This window comes from Syngnathoides biaculeatus, chromosome 4, assembly GCF_019802595.1.
Source record: "Syngnathoides biaculeatus isolate LvHL_M chromosome 4, ASM1980259v1, whole genome shotgun sequence".
Taxonomy (NCBI): domain Eukaryota; kingdom Metazoa; phylum Chordata; class Actinopteri; order Syngnathiformes; family Syngnathidae; genus Syngnathoides; species Syngnathoides biaculeatus.
The window spans coordinates 802,371-822,708 of NC_084643.1; the positions used below are offsets into that span (position 1 = coordinate 802,371).

At 43.0% G+C, this 20,338-nt stretch overlaps 2 protein-coding genes across 3 annotated transcripts in view; one reads left to right on the forward strand and one right to left on the reverse strand.

The window, feature by feature from the left end:
- Positions 1-2,810: 2,810 nt before the first annotated feature.
- On the reverse strand, positions 2,811-12,026 carry LOC133500051 (MOB kinase activator 1A). Of its 2 annotated transcripts, none has more exons than XM_061818611.1 (6): positions 11,835-12,026; positions 8,947-9,113; positions 8,160-8,253; positions 6,447-6,580; positions 4,521-4,684; positions 2,811-4,347 (listed from the first exon to the last, which is right to left on the reverse strand). In XM_061818611.1, the coding sequence occupies exons 1-6, from the start codon at positions 11,846-11,848 to the stop codon at positions 4,270-4,272; spliced, it is 651 nt and encodes a 216-aa protein (XP_061674595.1). In that variant the 5' UTR covers positions 11,849-12,026; the 3' UTR covers positions 2,811-4,269. The 2 variants fall into 2 exon arrangements, with proteins under 2 accessions (XP_061674595.1, XP_061674596.1); XM_061818612.1 differs by having other exon boundaries at positions 8,947-9,110; positions 11,835-12,025.
- Positions 12,027-12,630: 604 nt separating this feature from the next.
- Positions 12,631-20,338, forward strand: part of antxr1a (ANTXR cell adhesion molecule 1a) — a 32,977-nt gene continuing 25,269 nt past the window's right edge. Inside the window, exons 1-7 of the mRNA XM_061818610.1 lie at positions 12,631-12,974; positions 14,058-14,656; positions 17,572-17,643; positions 17,727-17,798; positions 18,920-19,001; positions 19,128-19,161; positions 20,152-20,231. Coding sequence (XP_061674594.1) covers positions 14,499-14,656; positions 17,572-17,643; positions 17,727-17,798; positions 18,920-19,001; positions 19,128-19,161; positions 20,152-20,231 — 498 coding nt within the window. The 5' untranslated portion in view covers positions 12,631-12,974; positions 14,058-14,498. The remainder of the gene's footprint in view (positions 12,975-14,057; positions 14,657-17,571; positions 17,644-17,726; positions 17,799-18,919; positions 19,002-19,127; positions 19,162-20,151; positions 20,232-20,338) is intronic.

Genomic DNA, 20,338 nt, shown 5'->3' on the forward strand with positions numbered 1-20,338 from the left:
GCCCAATGATCACAAATTTGCATTATGATATGATTAAAGGTCAAGTGTCATGCCTTAACGTTCTAAGATAGATTTTGTATTTCAATGTCCATACGAAAAAATAAATATGAGCGGCGTGCGAGTCATCCATGTGCAAAGTTGCAGAAGTGTCATTCGACATCCAAGTGGTCGCCATATTGGCTGCATCTACTGTTCGTGACATCACCCCTGACATTCACCATTGAAAACACGCTGTGACCCCTACTATGGGACACGGAAACTATTTTTGAAGAGAACCAGGGCAATAAAGCCCCATTGTTTTGTCCCATATTTAGATGATATGCGGATCACTTCTAACTAACAACAGACTCCCAGACAGTAAGTATGAGCCATTCCGGTCGAAGCCGTACCCCTCGTCCTTAGCTGTGCTTGGCACCAATGTGTACATCGACACATTTAGCACGTGCGGTATTTGTTACATTCTGAGAGGATTACGCCCCCCCCAAACTATTATTTTTTTTGTCGCTGTATACACGTACCTGTCATTTGGAACCCACAAACCTCTCGTCCTTTGCACCCATGCAATCCATTTTTCACATTGAACCTGGCCTTTTTGAAAACTATGAAGAATGAATCCCTCCTCACGAGTGTTCGAAACAATATCCAGCAATCCGACGAGCCGGCATTTTGGCTAACACGAAGGAACAACGAGCTACCTTCCCGCAGGTAAAACGAGTATAAACAGACGAGACCATTTGAGTGGGCGTCTGCAACTAATGTCACTTCGAAAACAAATCCCTTGAGAGGATTTTCATGGCGGGAGTGACAAAAAGCCACATGCCAAAATCATGTCATGTGGTGAAAAAAACAGCTGGGTCTAATCCGGCTGCTCCCCCCCCCCCCCCCCCCATTAATGACAAACTAAAAATAAGGCATTTCATGACAGTGGACCTTTAAGGAAGTGAAAACCTTGAGTCGTTGTTGAGGTTTCTCCTCAGCGATCAAATCTGGATTCCGCTTGGCCATCCGATATTCATCAGCTACCTCCGCAAACCTAAAACTCCTTCAGTTGTACAGCATCCCTTAATGTTTGTTGATGTAATAACCTAAAAAAAAAAAATCTGAATTGAAATCAGTTTATTCCAGGACATATTTCATGGTCTGATCGTACAAAGATAATATAAACAAAAATATTTCAAATGTGCTGTAGCTTTAGAAGAAATGAAAGAAAATGTGGGATAAGAGAACACCAAACAGCAGGTGTAGGTTTGAAGTGATAATATGTGATACCATCTTAAGTGCTCATGAGTCTGACAGTCATGGGAAAGCTGTTCATGTTGTGGAAGATTCTGGTCCAAAACAGACTGTCACCTCCTGTCTGATGGGAGAGGGGCCCAAGGTCTACAAACGGGACCAACATTTTAGTTGACAACTCGAATATCCTCTTCTGGGCATTTTGTTCAGTGAAGCTCTCGAGCAACTGTGGTTGAAGAGGAAGAACTCCAGAATGGTGATGGCGTAGTCTTTTGAGTGCTTTGACTTTCCCGAAGTCCACGATCATATCCTGCCGTATGTTCTTGGGTAGTCCAGATGCTTAAGAATGAAATGGAGACCTGGATTGACTACACCAAATGGCTGGGTTGCACGTGACGTCACACTCGTTATCTGGGTACTTGACCGACGTTGTTCCAGACAAGCAGTCAGCTGTCCATCGTCATTGTGCCAGATTTTCGTTGCATTTATGGATGTGGAAATCGCGGAAACAAGAGACATCGGGAAGCGATTTCTCCGTGTTCCAAAGATTAGATTGCTTGAAGAGAAGATACAACGGCAACAAAAGTGGCTTGCAAATCTACAACGTGCAGAACAGAACGAAGCTAGAGGACACAAGGCAAATGGTTATTTTAAAGTCTATTCTGGTCATTTTGTAAGCGGGTATTTCGAGTTTCCGGATATTCTACTTCAGGTTAGTCTTTCAGATCCTTTGAAAGTACGTCGTCGTGGAGAGTATACAGATCGATACCTTCACAGAGTTTCATCTTCTGTACATACCTAGCTTTGGCGACCGTCATCGAGTGAATTCAAGTAGGCAGAAAACATCCGCCGCTCGCCGCTCACAGATGGGTCTGCGCACGTTGCCATGGTGATGTCGTCTGCAACGCCTAGCTTGTCTGTAGAAATGGCGGCCATTATCACGTGATCGCAACCCGAGAATAGAGGTCTGTGGGCAAACTGCAGCAAGTCCAGGAACAGGGAAGTGATTTACTTGTAGGGAAGGACCAGGCCCTCTAAAGACTTCGTGACAATAGATGTCAGCGTCAAATCCTATTATCTGTGTTTTTTTTTTCAGGGACAGCTAGGACTTGAATCAAGAGTGTTGCCAATGAATACATGTTTTATATTTCGCAACTTTTCACATCAATGTCAACAATCTTGTAAATGTTCACAGTGACTAATATAAGGGTGTGTCTGCAGTGATGAATTCACAACATAGAGCACAGGTGTCAAAGTCAAGGCCCGGGGGCCAGATGTGGCCCGCGAAGGCAAATCACGCTTATCAACTTCCGTGATTCCGGTGAAAATCTGTACCGAAATTTCAAATTGTCATATCATAAATGAAAATGTTGAGAGATATTATCAGTATTTTTGTGTTACCAACATGAACAACAGTTGAAAAACCCATTACCCTTGACTTCTGATTCAACAACGCGTTCATAAATTTCATTTGTAAATATGAGGCGATGAGAGGTTTTTATGGTTTCAGTCATAACGGCCCTGAGTGAAACCCTACCATGTGGCCCGGGACAAAAATGAGTTTGACACCCATGACATAGAGCATTGTCCTTTTTATTTCATTTTATTTTTTTAATTGCTAATCTGCCAATACAGTCACATCAAGGCATTTCAATTATGTAAAAGGCACCATTTTCAATCAGATAAAAATGCTGATCTTATTTACAGCAAAAGATTTGGACGCAGTAGACGCTGTACATTTGTGCACGCTTTATCAGTCAAAATGACCAAGGTCGTGATAAAAAAAAAACAAAAAACAAAAAAAACCTCAATTTATTTGCCAGCCCTTGCACACTCTGTAATTCGACACGTATAAAAAATATGAAATGTGGCGGTGATAAATCTGGTTATGGGACTAAATTTGACATGGATTGGTGTGATATTCACATAAAGGGGCATTATGAGCATGAAAATCAAATAAAAGAAGGAATGTTGCACGGAACTACTAAAAAAATGACTGGTTACTGCAGCAGATGGCAGAAATGTCTTTTTTCAGGAATTAAAATCCATTTGCAGCGATTTTTGCCAAATCCACTGGAATATCAGTTGCTATCGGTTAAGTAAAAAGATGGCAGTAGGTTCAAAACAGGACCGCCGCCACAATATTTACACTGAACTTGCCCTCTTGCTACGCAGAGGTAATCGTTGTTGACCCCCAGGGAAATCAGTACCAACACTGAGGAAACGCAGTCATCAGTTCCACAAATGATCGGCACCATAGAAATAACCCAACAAAAACAAAAACAAAAATAATCTAATGACTAAAAATTTGCATTCACAATGTCTCTACACTTTGTATTTTCACTATACAGAAGTTTACTGGAAGCCCTACTCGCTATCTTCTATTTTAATTTAAAAAATGGAATTATGAGAACATGGACAAGAAATTGAGTCATATCTGAGTAAAAGGCTTCTCGCAATCACCCGTCAATGCATTGTATTGCCTTAGACGGCACTGAGCACGTCAACCGTTCTTCACGTTGGACCGGAAATCTGTAGCCTGGTTTGGTCCACCAATAATTGCTAAAAAAATTTCACTTATCTAACAGGAAATGATCATGTAATTTTTTTTTTTCGGTCAAAACACAGTTATGAATGCATAAAATATCAGCTTTTAAAAGTGGAAACAGCTCATTTTCACTTCTTTTCTTGGTCCGAATTCAAAACTAAACAGCCCTTTTTTTCCCTCATTAACCAGTCTTGTAAATATTATATTTAGTACACATTGCGACTTCATATGAAAAAAGGACAAAAAAATAATAATAATAATATAAGCGGAAAAAGGCTCAGACAGTATTTCAAGACAGCAGATGGATTAAAAGTACAATTCAAATGCGCTGCTGAGAGGAATGACGAGAAGAAGGCACAAACCGAGTTTTGAGTCTCGAAGTCGCGGAGGTAGCAGCAGAAGCCGAGGAAAGCGAGAGAAAGAGAGAGGGTGGAAAAACTAAGTGTTCAAAAGCAAAAAAATCAAAGGAGAGATGTGTGATGTAATGTCTATCTGTCCTTGGAACCGAGCTTCTCGATCAAATCCTGCAGGGGCGCGAGCTCTCTGCGGTCGATAAGGTTGAATTCCTACATGTGACAGAGATAAATAAGCTTGTTTGAAACGTGATATTGTGAAGGATTCAATAATACCCCCGTCTCACACACACACACACACACACACACACACACACACACACACACACACACACACACACACACACAAAAATACGATCGGGGACTAACGTGACGCCGGAACTGACCTGGACAAAGAAAATGAAGTGCTTGAAGGAGGTGTTGAGGTGAGCCTCCTCCTGCAGCTGCATCACAGAGTCAAAATGCTGATGGTAGATGTGCGCGTAAACCCTGAACAGGCGCTTCAGGATGGTTTTGGCCACAGACATGAAGTTCTTGGGAAAAGGAACCCCTTTGGTGCAAAACATTCAGATTCAACAACTTTACTTGGTATAAAACAAATTTATTGACCGGATCGCTGCTTGAAATTCTTTTTAGTTGCTGCAGTTTGACCAGTTTTCATTAGACTTTCAGACGATGGCAACAACTTCACAGAACTGATGAGCCTTGGCGTGCTTGACCACATTACCTCATCAAAGTGTTCCATAAAATTAAAGTCACAAGATTGGTCATTTGCGCTAAGAAGCTGAAGCGCTGTCCTCGGGCTGCACAAGTTGCTACATTCTTCCATCTAAATACAGAACAGGCTTACCTTTGTTTTATTTATTAATACACTGAAAGAAAACGCTTACCGCAATTTCCGGCCTACAAGCCGTGGCTTTTTTCCCCACACGCTTTCAACCCTGAGATTTATGCAGTGATGCGGCTGATTTGTGCAGTTTTTCTAACGGCCGCAAGTGGGGGCACTCAAGCAGAAAAGGTAAGAATGAGACCGGTGGAATATATGTACCGAGGAAGGGACTTTTACCGGACCTGTTAGCACTGTGCTAGCATGTTGCTGCCGTGTTAGTGGCATGTCTCAGTGATATTTACCGGTAAGTTTTATTTTAACCGGCCCTGTTAGTGTTAGTGCTAGCGTTATTGCTAGCTTTAGCGCGGAGCTAGCGTTAGCACTGGCGTTTATTGTCGAATTATTCACGTCTAACTCTTGTCTGCATGTTTTTTATATTATGGTTATCTTGGCGACAAAAGAGGCACAAAATATTAAGAATGCTTACCGTATTTTCCAGCTTACAAGCCGCGACTATTTTCACACGCTTTCAACCCTGCGGTTTATGCGGCAATGCAGCTGATTTGTGCACTTTTTCTAACCGGTAGGAACTCAAGCAGAAAAGGTAAGCATGAGACCGGTGGAATATATGTGCAGTGGAAGGGACTTTTACCAGCCCCGTTAGCGCTGTGCTAGCATGTTGCCGCTGTGTTTCAGTGATATTTACTGGTAAGTTTTATTTTAACCTACCCTGTTAGTGCGGCGCTTGCGTTAACACTTGCATTTCTTGTTGAAATATTCACTTCTTAACTCTTGTCTGCGTGTTTTTCATATTTTGGTTATCTTTGCGACAAAAAAGGCAGAAAATATTAAGAATGCTTCCCGTAATTTACGGCCTACAAGCCGCGACTTTTTTCACACGCTTTCAAACCTGCGGGTTATGCGGTGATGGGGTTAATTTGTGCATTTTTTTTCTAACGGCCGCAAGGGGGCATTCGAGCGGAAAAGGTAAGAGTGAGATCGGTGGAATATATGTGCCAAGGAAGGGACTTTTACCAGCCCTTTTAATGCTGCGCTAGCATTTGCTGCTATGTTACTGGCGTGTCTCAGTGATATTACCGGTAAGTTTTATTTTAACCGATCCTGTTTTTGTTAGCGCAGCGTTGGCGTTAATGCTAGTTTTAGCACAGAGCTAGCGTTAGCACTAGTGTACTGTCTTTCTTTGTAAATATCTCCAGTTTCAATGTGGGTTTCAATGTGGGAACTTGCTGCTTTTACACAGCAACGGCGTATGAATGTATCAAATGGTATTTCCTTTACAAATGTACTTTGTGAGGCTTGCAACCAGGTGCGCTCTGTAGGCTGGGAATTACAGTAGTTTCTGACTGTCTTATACAGTACTGTTCGCAAGTACAGAGATGAATGAGGACCCAGGAAAAGTCATCAGGCAGCATCGCCCGAAAAATGTTTTCACTGATCTAATCATGACAAAATCAAACCTTACCGATCTTGGAGGGAAAGAGAGTCTCATCATCCAGCTGGTCTTGAACCCAAGTCATCAGGTAATCAATGTACTTGGGCGCTGAACATTTGATGGGCTTTTTAATATTGGTGCCATCGGCCCAGTGGTACTCATATCTGCAAAGACAGTTCATATTCACCTAGGAAATCGTGATTTGGTTGAAGATCATAAGGGCTTAAACACTGTTTTGGCATGAGATAGAAGCAGAAGTAGGAAATGCAGCGCCATCTCGACTGTTCGTGTATATTTGTGATAGCTGCTCGGTGAGCAGGAAGTGAGCCTGGTTTCCTTCCTCCTGATTAAACGATGACAGTCACGGCAAGAGAGGTTGAGGAAGTGCCAGATCTAGATTTGAGCAAAGAAAAGCAAGCAGACGAAGGGAGTCAACTTCGGCCGCTTTCAGTCTCTTACTGAATTTGCCATTTAAAACGTTTTCTCATTTCAAATGTCAGGACAACATTTGGTCATTTCAGTGCAGACAATTGCTTGCAAAATCAGCCTTTAGCTCAGAGGCTCTCAAAATTTTGTCGCGGTCCAGGGAGGACGACATATATCTCATGACGATTAAACATAACTACCAGGAGTACCACGAAACAGCTTAGGAGTTTTTCATTTAAGGGGAGCCCTTTATCGGACTAAATGCTTGTGTATGCATGGCACACTGATGTACATTGATATGTAATGAAGTTAGTTTTTGTGTATTTTTTTTTTTTTTTAATTATTGGTCCCTCTCTTGAGAATCAGTACCTCCAACTCCGAGACTGTGGTCCTCAGCCGGAAAAGGGTGGCATGCCCTCTACGGGTCTGGGATGAGATCCTTCCCCAAGTGGAGGAGTTCAAAGTATCCTGGGGTCTTGTTCACGAGTGAGGGAAGAATGGAGCGGGAGATCGACAGACGGATCGGCACAGCGTCTGCAATGAAGTGGACTTTCTATCCGTCCGTTGTGGTAAAGAGGGAGCTAAGTCGAAAGGCGAAGGTCTCAGTTTACCAGTTGATCTACGATCCTACCCTCACCTATGGCTGTTGTGGGTCTGTGACCGAAAGAACAAGATCCGGGATACAAGCGTCCGAAAGGAATTTCCTCCAGGTTCTCCCTTAGAGATAGGCTGAGAAGCTCGGTCATCCGGGAGGGGCTCAGTGTCGAGCCGTTACTCCTCCGCATTGAGAGGAGCCAGATGAGGTGGCTGGGGCATCTGATTCGGATGCCTCCTGGACGCCTCCCTGGTGAGGTGTTCCGGCCACGTCCCACCGGAAAGAGACGATGTCTCTCTGCAGGCTTGGGAACGCCTCAGGATCCTTCCGGAAGAGCTGGAAGAAGTGGCTGGGGAAAGGGAAGTCTTGGTATCCCTGCTGAAGCTACGTCCTCCAGCGACGCGACCCGGAAAAGCGGGAGATAATTGATGGGTCCCTCTCAATAATACAGTGCAGTGGTAGTGATAGTTCCCCACTTTAGTTTCCGCACCGCCACATATCAGTGACGGAGCAAGTCAAGCAAGTAAGGTCATATTTTGGTCAAGGCAGTCAAGCGAACCCCTGATATTTGTGTGTGATATCTGTGAACAATAAATGATTATAATGGCATTTTTTTAAATGAGATAAAAATCTAAATAGGTGAATCCGCTGGTGTTGAACTGTGAATATGCAGGCGTACATTGTAATGTATTTGCATTCTCCACTGCGCTTTATTGTTTCACCTTGGGCCAGCAGACATGACGGAGCAGCTGGCCTCCGTACAAAACTCCGTAATGGTGCCGTACAGCATGTTGATCTGGTTGAAGAAGTCCACAGCTGTAAAGTAAATACATGGAGTTTGTGACTTATCTTGAAACAATGATGAAAAAGAAATACGCTAACATGCAAGATGGTCGATTTCTTCACTTCACTAAATTAGAGCTGTGAACTACGGTGATCTCCGGCTGTATTGCACTTCATCATTCAGTCCTCCGATATATCGTACATTTTTAAGCAATCATTTAAATTGTTTTTTCACAGTACACGACAGACAAGTCTGAATTTGGAATTGTGCGCCGGGCAGCACCGAAGTCTACCGCAGTAATGAAGAGAACGAGAGAAGGTTCCAACCTCAAATCAAGCAATAACCATCATTAACACTGATCAGAAAATTATTGTTGTATGCATTACCAAATATGTTTAAATCCTAATAATAATGTAGCAGTAACTGATATAAAAGTATGTTTTTTCCAGTCAAAACTGAATAATGAATGCATCAAAACATTAACCAGCTTTTAAAAGAGGAAACTGCTCATTTTCAATTCTGAATTTTCTTGGCACACATTAAAAAGGAAACAAGATTATTTTTCTTATTAACAGGGTAAAAGGCTCAGACGTTTTTGATACAGTCTCAATATGTCACAGATTTTTACTCCGGAACGATAATCCCCCATGATAAATGGGGCTTCACAGCATCATCTAAAACAACATCTTTCATACAATTGTTGAATCCTTTATTTTTGGACTCACTGTTGACTGCGATCCACTCATTGAGATCTTCTCCCTCCGGCAGCATGACCGCCTGCCGCAGGTTCCCGCTGCCCAGCGTGGCCTCAGCATGTTTCAGCAGCTCATACTGATGCGAGCCCTCTGGGATGTTCTTCTTAGGCTTGAAGGTCTTGGATGAGCGACTGCTACTGGAGAGAAACACAAGCGGAGCTGAAAAGCTGTCTGATGCAGCGATTTACTGTGTAATGAACGGTTGCGGGAAAAGTGCACTGCCCACAAACTTGCTTAACAGCTACAGATAGTTTGAGCACGTGACCTCATCCGGGCACGCGGCCATGTTGGATGGGTTCACTACGGACGCGCCGTTCACTCTGTCGCTTTTGCACGCAGACCCGAGTTACACAAATGTTCGTACGACTGTTAAAAGTGACGCATGTTGGCTAAAAAGAGTTTGGAAAGTTATCTGGAATGAGTAGGTGTGAAATTGTAAAATGTATTCCAATACCTACCAAGAACAAAATTCTCAGAGGAAACCCTGACATAAGGGAATGATTTGGCTGTTACATTGGCTCTCCTGATACAAGATAGCCGTTGTCGTAGTTTGGTTGAGAACTGCTCATTTTTCTCGCACTGGTTCTTGATCACAGATGGCAGTCGAAAGAAGGACGGTTTACAACGCCCACTTTGGTTTAAGCAACCGAAGACAGAGCAGTGCACCCCCATTCATACGCTCTTTCTGAGCTGATTTCTGCTTAGTTACTGTTTATTTACTTGAATTCACCCATCGAAAACGGCGGCCGCATCCTAAACCGGAAGGTGTGTGACGTCAGTCGAAAACTATCAATTGGTGAGATGATGTTACGATTTCTTCTACAGACTCAGTAGTTAAAAATCTTGTTAATCGCCATTAGTTTGTGTATTCCAAGTCCTCCATTAATGAAGGATAGAAAAATCACGATCACAATGTGATATGATGGTTTACTGAAACAATCAGCTGCAGGATTCAGTATGGAATTGTCACGTTTGTCAATTTGTGCATGGCTGAAGGAATTTTCTGTTTCTACAACAGGGACAACAAACAATCAAATTTAATGAGGGAAAACCAATGGACCTTTTCCGACCTGTCAATCATTCGTACAATAATAGCCAATCAGATAGCCGCATTGTCTTAACCCCTGGCTTTACACGCCCCTCTCGCCGTATTGTCCAACAAGCAATGCTGGTTGTCAGTAGCGGGCGCTCGGAAAAGTTAATGTTACGAAGAAAATGGTCCTCAGATGCGCTTGGGGAATGTGCAATTCTGATGAAAGATATCCTGCTCGATTGATTCATTTTCCAAAGTCTAAAACACAGTTGACAGAAGTGTCTACGATGGATTAAGGCTCGCGGAAGACCGCACGTACAACTCAATATGAACAATATCAACAAACACAAGGTTGTACGTTCGAAGGTAAGTGAGGAAGAAGTATCTTCTCCGAGTTTGATTGAATTATTATTATAGCTTTATACATTGCGGGAGAACAACTTTCACTTTGTTAGTGTATCAGTGACCGCTGAATGAAGTGTGTCATGTTTTATGACAAAGAGTCGAGTTGGTTATACTAAATGCGCGATGTCATGTAAGAGAAATGTCTATTTGCCTATTTGTATCGCATCCGAATTTTAAGACAAGAGTACTGGGTTCGATTACGAGCCAAGTCAAATGAATACACCCACTCACTTCTATAGACCACAATGATATTACTCGTGATCTTTCCAAGTAAAAAGTACCCTGCCTTACATGCACAGTATGATTCCACTATTTTATCCTGTTGTATTTCAATATGAAGTTTGTGAGGCGTCAAACTTTTTTTGCATCTATTGACAACATTTTGCTGTAACTCTGAGATTGCGTCTTGCTCCGTCCAAAATCTCAAATCCATGTACACATTGCGTGAAATAGTTGAGACCTCTCTGCAGAAATCTCTCGGGCAAGTCTGACGCATTTGGCAAAAGACATACCCCAATATTATCTGGAATACGCGATAGAGAATTGGCTTCAAACATGTTCTGTTCAATCGCGACCGAAAAGGTCCAATAATTATCGAGTTGGAATAATCTCCACAGACCTGAGTATTCATGTTCTTTTGTAATACAGTGTATGTAACGGTGTTCAATTGTAAAGACAATGGACACCCTGTGGATGCATCAGTGTTCCGAGATCTATTCAAGAAACTTTATCACAAATCCATCTTCATAACATCTCTTAGTATTCTATTTATAGTGTAGTAATCACATTAATAGACATGGTTAGACGTTCACTGAGACTTCTTTGCGAGTGGTAATCAAAACTGAGTATCATTCATCTTTTGTAAATGCAGAAATCTCGATACAGCTCTCGGATTGTGACGTGTATCAAATAAAGATCCCGTTCATGATACTTATAGGAGACGTAAACGTCATAGAACGCGTCAAGTACGTGAGATGTGAGCGTCACCACAGCCAAATAACAAAAGTGTGGGTCAAAAAATGATTTGGTCTTTCGCAGTAACTGAGGTGAGGGGTCGTAACTAACATCATGGACAACGATATAAACGGAGAGAAAACGTTCACAATGCTTAAAGCGTCAGACGAAGGCAGCTATCCAACTTGATGCTAGCGTTAACGGTGTTGCTAGCATCCAAGTTGTAATTAAATGACATTTGACGGAACGGTCAAAGAAGCACATCCCACGTATAAAAATCAGATAAATGACAATAAGCGGCTGCCAAAAAGTACTTTTAATCGTTATCGGAATGGTAGCAAGGGTTTTTTTGAAGCAAGGGTGGTTTGCTTCAGAGTTACTTCCCCTGGTGGAACTTGAGCTAACGTTAACCGCAAATCGTCGACGACAAACGCACTCCAACGCCGAGTTCGCCAAGTTTACTTACAACAGAAAGCTCATCGTGGCGAAGCGGTCGTGCGGGTGCCTCGATTCAACCTCGCTCCGGGTTCGTCGACGGCGACTGTTACTTTGACAAGGGACCACTTTAAATTTTTTTTTTTTTTTTTTTTACGTCTTGTCAGCTAAGCTAACATCAACCGCACTCGCTCACTGAGGCTCTTCCTCTGTCGCCCCCTGTTGCGTGCACTCAGAACCCACTGACGTCTGATGAAAAGTGACGTCTGACAGAAGAAAACTGCGCAAATTTGACCTACATTACAACTTCAAATTCCGATATTTGTCCTATAGATTGTATTCATGTACTACCAACATACTTACGTTTTCTTTTCAAAGCATTTTATCTGCTGCACTGCTTCCAGTACATGCAGATGTGGTATTTTCTTTTCATTTAATTACATTTCACCTCATCAGCCTTCAGAATCAGTAGACAATGTCATTTAAATTAGCAATGGGGCTGTTTCTTTCATCAACACGATTTCAAATATGTATTCACAGGGCCAGAGACATCATCGTTTTCTGAACTGCTTATCCTCACGAGGGTTGCGGAAGTGCTGGAGCCTATCCCAGCTGTCGGCGGGGAAGTGGCGTCGTACACCCTGAACTGGTTGCCAGCCAATCGCAGGGCACATAGAGACAAAACAGTCGCATTCACAATTACACCTTGGGGCAATTTAGAATGTCCTATTAATGTTGAATGGAGCGCCCGGAGAAAACCCACGCAGGCACGGGGGGGGGGGGGGGGGGTCGACATGCAAACTCCACACTGGTGGGGCAGGGACTGAACCATGGACCTCAGAACCGTTTTACATCTGCACGTATTAATTACTGCCAGGCTTCCCAGTTAAAATGGATATTTGACTTCTATAACAGTCAATGGCAGTGAATGTATTCATAGACTTCTATTCATCCACTTCTATTTCCTTTGCCGCTTATCCTCACAAGGGTCGCAGGGAGCCTATCTCAGCTGTCAACGGGCAGGATGCCATTTAGAGTGTCCAATTAATGTTGCATGTTTTTCGGGATGTGGGTGAAAACCAGTGTTGCCGGAGAAAGTCCACGCAGGCACGGGGAGAACATGCAAACTCCACACAGGCGGGGCCGGGATTGAACCCAGGATCTCAGAACTGTGAGGCCAACACTTAACATCTGCACATATTAATTAGTGCCACCCAGCAGGCACAAGACGTGGATTCAATTGAGGCTGTTTTAGGTCGCGACGTCGAACAACCTAAATTCAACGTGAATTCCACAGTAGAATTTTTTTACGTTGTCAAATAACGTTGTTTCAACGTTGATTCCACGTTGATTCTCGGTTAGATTGTGACATCGTCACAATTTACAAATACAATATTAAAACAAATTTTCGACGTTGGACCTGGACGTTGTTTCAACATAAAATCCACGTCTTGTGCCTGCTGGGCAGGCCTCCCAGTTAAAATTTTACTATTTGACTTCTATAACCGCCAATGGCAGTGAATGTATTCATAGACTTCCATCCATCTCTTTTCTTTGCCGCTTATCCTCACAAGGGACACGGGGAGTGCTGGAGCCTATCCCAGCTGTCAACGGGCAGGAGGCCATTTAGAGTATCCAATTAATGTTGCATGTTTTTCGGGATGTGGGTGAAAACCAGTGTTGCCGGAGAAAGTCCCCGCAGGTACGGGGAGAACATCAAAACTTCACACAGGCGGGGCCGGGATCGAACCAAGGTCCTCGGAACTGTGAGGCCAACGCTTTTACCAGCTGAATCGCTATTCCACTTGTTCATAGACTTTAAAAAACAAAAAAAAAAATCCACACGTGTGGTCAGCATGACGTGTCGGAGTTATTTTATCGTTATTAGATGCATATTAATTTTAAACGACCTCAAATGGTGGTACAGTTGCGTGCTGTACACTGTATTGTGTTGATATTTTTCTAGTTGTGATGTTGTGCTGATACAAGAGGTGGATTAAGTTGTTCAGTCCACAATGAAGGCTCAGGTATCAAACACATCGGGAATTCACTGGGGCGTAGATTTCACTTACTGATAGGCACGGTGTCCAAATTTTATGTTTAATATTTGGGGTGTATGGTGTATTTTAAGAAAAATAAGTGTTTGGTACAGCATATGCAAAGGCCTGCCCTTGTTATTTGCCATCCAATAACAAAAGGCAACATACGATAAATACAATTTACAGACCTGTTTCACGTCATTTATCACCTCTAGGGGGCAGACTATACTAATTGGTGGTGGCCTTCCCGTTGTCCCGCTTTCATCACCTTGGAGGCCATGAGGGAGAAAAAGAGAAGAAAAAAAAGGAGCAAAAAAGTGAAGAGTTAAAAAGTCAGAGGATCCCCGGTTTGCAAGGTCATGTGGTGAACCGAGCGCTCAAGTGGGAGGTTGCGATTCGAGAAGGCCTTTTGCATCATCTCTGTCGAGTCCACTCCAATCCGCAGCCACTCGCTCACTTCCAGTCACCCCTTGAGGTACAATTCTGCTTTGGATTATTGCTTATTTTGGATGTCACACATAACTTTAAAGGACTGACAGCGGGATCTACAAAAAAAAAAAACGTCTTGGCTCTTTTTTTTTTTTTTTTTTTAAAAGGTGCTTTTTGGCTTTATCTTTTTTTTTTTTTTAACCTGTGGTGGATTTTCACACGGAATAATGCCTTCATGCCGGAGCGGAAGATCCTGGTTTCCAGCTGTGTTTGCGGCCGCCCTGGTGCTCGTTCCTCCCGTTCTTGCCGGATCCAGCCGGGACCGAAGGCTGGCGGGGTCGTCCTCGTGCTACGGAGGCTTTGACCTCTACTTCGTCTTGGACAAGTGAGTCGAACTCTGTTGCACGACAGCGAGGTGAGACTGCACACCGTGTTCGGTTGCGCTGCGTGAATTCATTCTTATATTTTGTAAAACTGAGAAAAAAAAGCGTAAAGTATGTCGAGCCGTGGAATTTGAAGCATATTTAAGGGACAGTTTTCAGAAATGTTGAACTGATCAATAGGGCCCCTGTTGCACTGTCACGCAGGAGTCTGGATGGGCTGATGTTGCCATGGTGTCAAGAGGCTTTAAACTACATTCCAGCCTGGCGCACCAAAACATCTCCATGTGCTAACCATTATTGCACTTGTTTGTTTTCGTCGGCATAACCTGAAATTATTAGGCAATAATTTTGTACGCGTTGCTAAGTCACGAAACAGTTGATTCAGCAGACCTGCACAATTTCACGAAATACAGTGCAAGAATAATCAGAGTTCTCTCTTTCGAATGATAATTGTACTAAACTGCGAGTGTGCCTAATATTTAGCTGAGTTGATTTGCATAAAATAAAGGAAAATAGTAAAAACACATTTTTACGATGATACAGTCCAACTACAATAAACAAACACTGAGCATTATTAAATGTACAAAGGCAGAACTTTGATTCAGCGCCATTACTACGTTGTTCCTAATAAACTACCTGATGACTGCATGTACAGTGGTGCCTCGGTTCTCGAACACAATCCGTTCCAGAAGGCCGGTTGAAAACTGAAACGTTCGAAAACCGAAGCGCGTTTTCCCATTACAATGAATGGAAGATGAAATAATGTGTTCCAAGCCTGAAAAAAACAAACAAACCTTTTTTAAAGCATTTTTTTTAGCTTCTCCTGACAATAAACTGTGTAGTAGAGACACATGCATAGTTTATATACTTTATATAATGAATAATATATTATTATAATTAAATAATTTATAATTATATAATTTAAGAAATATTTATTTTTGCTGAAAATGTATGCTTTAGTAGTAGAGTATATTAGGCTGGGAGGGCATTGTCGTATCTGTCGCGACTCAGCCTTGTAAACTTTTTTTATTAACAAAAGTGCAGAATAACTTTAAACAAGCAACAATGAGGGGGAAAAAAACAGATAGTTTTTTTTATTTGCACAGAAAGTACGTAACGTACAAAAAATTTTAACTTGCAACTGGAGGTAGGGTTAATGGAACAAAAGAAAAAAGCAATGCAATGCGTGCGTTACGTCCTTTCCGTTTTTTTCGGGGTGCGTTAGAAAGCACAAGAACACAGCGTCGTGGATCAGCTGGTCAGGGCGTTCAAATACCGATTTTCGTTTGAAAACCGATTTGTACGAAAAAAGAGACATTCGAAAACTGAGGTACCACTGTATGAGTAACTGGACTTTACCCTATCTGGTACTAATCAAAATATGTATCCATATGTAGTCCATTCGAAAGACTAAACTGCCAACTTTACATTGCTGCACTTTTAACATATCTTAACAGAAAAACAAAGTTGATGTCAATCTTGGAGAAAATGTCAGTTCCCTGGATTCAAAGCGACAGTAAAAAGCCTTCATTTCATCCATTTTGATTTGCAAAGCAAGCCGGCCAAGTCGGCCGACAAGAAAAATCGGTCCCATTTATGTCTGCATGTGGGACGTGGGACTTGGGACTTGACTGCGTGCCCGCGTGCTCGCCCTGCAGCTCCAGACACGCTGATGCATTGTCCAGTTGTCTGAGTCCATTTTTTTTATTTCCCATTTGGGACTGATGCATGTGTCAAAGTCCATGCACGTCTGCATGTATCATGTTACTGCCTCCTTTTATCGTTTTTGCTTGATATTATCTCCTGGATGGACCGAACTTGAACGGCGACCATGGCCTCCCTCCTGCCCCAGCGTTCGCCTCATCATCTCTCGGTGTCCGCGCGGCCTATTCTTCATTGGCTCCAGATGTTCCAATGTTTTACCCCGTTGTCTTGGCTTTTTTTTTTTCGCGCTGGAACCTTCAGTATGTCATGGTAACAATGGAAAAATAGGTGTTTGGTGAGAAGGAGGAGGTTATAAAAGCAAAGTTTAAATGAGGACGTTAACTGTGATTCAGAGTTACAAGCGTGCACGTTTGTTTTGTGTTTGATCAAAGCTATTTAGATTCGGTGTCATTTGGTAGTAACGGATAGATATTAGTTATGAGTATGATGAATGGCTTCTTTCCGCTCTTCAGAGGTGTTGCGCTTGTTTTTTTAACTGCGCAGGATATCGAGAACTTTATGGCAGTTGTTTTACGGGCCAATAAAAACATTAAGGAAAAAAAAAGGAATGCCAACAGCTCAACTTGGAAAGGAGCAACACGAGAAGGTAAAGAGTAAAAATGATTAACGTCAACACTGAACCACCATAATTCCCAGCCTACAAACCGCCACTTTTTTCACAGCCACCGCGCTAGTTAGCATTAGCGCCGCCCTGTTAGCGTCGCTGTGTTAGCGTCGCTGTGTTAGCGTTAGTGCCGCGCTAGCATTAGCACCGCTACGTTAGCGTTGCTGCGGTAGCGTTAGCCCCACCGCATTAGCGTTAACAGAGCCGTGTTAGCACCGCTAGGGCGGCCCCAAACACAGCTAGGCACTAGCGTTAAACTCTTTCTGTCTACCGAGGTTTATCACCTGGTGCGCTCTGTAGGCCGGGAATTACGGTAGTTATGACCACAGCAAGGAAACCTCATGAGTGGTCATTTCTTAGATTGGAATAACAAACTCCATTAATTGCGCTTGCATAATCAAGATGTTAACAGTAACTTGAAATGAGCAGTGTAATTCCTCAGGGGACCTCGACTTCAAGCGTAAAATATTTACTGATTTGCTTCTTTAAAAGCAATCTGGTTGCAATTTAGGCACTCAATTAGAAAGCAGCTCTTTTCTTTTAGGTTAAATGTTGGAATCTAACCATGTGATTTTTCCCTTTTGGTAGATCTGGGAGTGTGATGGACCACTGGACTGAAATCTACCACTTTGTTGAGCACTTAGCTCATAAATTTATAAGGTAAAGTAATCAATGTTTTGGCATGGAGAAGCTTCCAAGAAATGTTAGCCGATTTAACGGTGTTCATTTCTACTTTGCTACAGTCCGCAATTAAGGATGTCATTTATCGTGTTCTCCACTGAAGGCAAGATTTTGATGAGCCTGACAGAGGACAGGTGGGTACCTTTGAGCTACTGTATACAGTATTTTGCACCCACCCCACCCCCATCGTAGGTGCATGTCCACTGTGAGAGATAATCTAAATAGAAAATTCCAGAAATCACAATGTATGATTTTTTTTTTTTTTCACGATTTACTTGTGTGATATAGCTGAAAAAAAGTATTTGAACAGCTGAGAAAACCAATGTTAATATTTGGTACAGTAGCCTTTGTTTGCAATTACAGAGGTCAAATGTTTCCTGTAGTTGTTCACCAGGTTTGAACACAGTGCAGGAGGGATTTTGGCCCACTCCTCCACACAGATCTTCTCTAGATCAGACAGGTTTCTGGGCTGTCGCTGAGAAACACGGAGTTTCAGCTCCTTCCAAGTTTAGGTGTGGAACTTGGCTAGTCCACGCCAGAACCTTGATATGCTTCTGACGTAGCCACTCCTTGGTTTTCCTGGCTTTGTGCTTCGGGTCGTTGTCATGTTGAAAGACCCACCCACGACCCGTCTTCAATGCTCTGACTGAGGGAAAGAGGTTGTTCCCCAAAATCTCACAATATGGCCGAGGTCATCCTCTCCTTAATACAGTGCAGTCGTCCTGTCCCACATGCAGAAAAACAGCCCCAAAGCATGATGCTACCACCCCCGTGCTTCACAGTAGAGATGGTGTTCTTGGAATGGAACTCGTCATTCGTCTTCCTCCAAACACGGTTAGTGGAATTATGACCAAAAAGTTCCATTTTAGTCTCATCTGATAATACGTGGACTTTGGTGGTGGACTTTTAAAAGCGGACTAACAGGTTTTTGAGGGTCAGAATTCTAGCTTATAGACAGGTGTTCAAATACTTATTTGCAGCTGTATCACACAAATACATCGTTAAATAGAAAGCATACGTTGTGATTTCCGGATTTTTCTTTTTCGATGATCTCTCTCACACCTACGATGAAAATTTCAGAGCCCTCCCTGATTTCTAAGCGGGAGAATATGCAATATAGCTGTGTGTTCAAATACTTCATCAGCGATCAATACATGTGCACCATAGGCGCTGCCTTCCAAAAGTATGAACGTATCATGATGAATAAATATTTGGCAGTAGATGAGATGTGGGTATTTTGTGGTGGCCACCTCAGAGAACGCATTCGCAAAGGTCTGGAGGAGCTGCAGGGGGTTAATCCAGGAGGAGACACCTTCATGCACGAGGGCATCCTCAGGGTGAGCCGCAGCATCTCACCCTCACCTTCACCGTCTAAGAACACGACACAGTCAGGCAAACAGAATTTGCCTTGCGACAGGCTGAGCTTCTTTCGACGGCTCATTGTCCGTGTGTTTGATCCACAGGCCAGTGAGCAGATATACCACGGAAACACAGAAGGTTTGTATTACTTCCCTACGTAGAGTATTTTGTCATGCTCGATCTTACCAATATGTAACCGTCATGTGAAATATTTAAGAGGCAGAGGGTCTGTGGAGATTTAAGGCCTTTTTTTTGGGGGGGGGGGGGGGGGGGGGGGGGAAGAGTCATGAAAAAAAATCCTCTTACAAGACACTAAGTGAGACAGATAAATGACAGACGTGAATCGAAAGTGACTAAAATTGTGTTGGGGGTAAGAAATACTATCATAGTAAAGCTTTTTTTCCACGGTGTACCTTCCAGGGTTGGTTACAAGCCCACCCCCAAAGATGACCAGAGTTATATCCAAAGATTTAAACAATCTATATCATTTTGTGAAGGTGTTTCAACCAATTAATGGGTTCATTTGAATTATTTGGTACACTGCAAGGCACCTTTGTTATAAAATGACACTTTTTTCCGTCATAATTTGCTGAATATCCGTCTGTTTTCTTTGCCGCTTATCCTCACGAGGGTCACGGGGAGTGCCGGAGCCTATCCCAGCTGTCGACAGCCAGGAGGCGTTGTGCACCCTGAACTGGTCGCCAACCAATCGCAGGGCACGTGGAGACAAACAGCCGCACTCACAATCACACCTGTGGGCAATTTAGAGTGTCCAATTAATGTTGCATATTTTTGGGATGTGGGAGGAAACCGGAGTGCCCACCTGGAGAAAACCCACGCAGCGGGTCCGGGATCAAACCCGGGTCCGCAGAACTGTGAGGCCAACGCTTTACCAGCTGACCCACCGTGCCGCCATTTGCCGAATATTTTTATAAATTTCTTGAAGTATACACAGCTAAAATCACCTTCAATAAGAAGCTGAGTGTGCATCATCACACACTGAAGCACCATCACTATTTGTCTGTGTGCTCATAATGAGGAATTATTGCTGAACAGGAGGTCAGGCATGTTCAGCATAGCTCTCATATTTATTCAAAAATGATCTGATCACGCGGTTTGCACCCGCAGGTTATCGCACCGCCAGCGTTATTATAGCGCTGACAGATGGAGAGCTGCACGAGGATTTCTTCTTCTACGCCGAGCGAGAGGTGAGTGAGACAAATCGGCTTCCAGACTAATTGAAAGCAGGTGAAACGTGTGTTTTTGCACCACTATCCCTGTTAAATGGCGCCACATCACTACTTTGATCGTCCTG

Excerpts from the sequence above, each read along its gene's own strand:
- LOC133500051 (XM_061818611.1), bottom strand. Across the intron at positions 8,254-8,946 it reads TGAGTGGATCGCAGTCAACA|CTGTGGACTTCTTCAACCAG; the intron begins GTGAGTCCAAAA and ends TTTACTTTACAG. Across the intron at positions 4,685-6,446 it reads TCTCTTTCCCTCCAAGATCG|GGGTTCCTTTTCCCAAGAAC; the intron begins GTAAGGTTTGAT and ends TTTGCACCAAAG.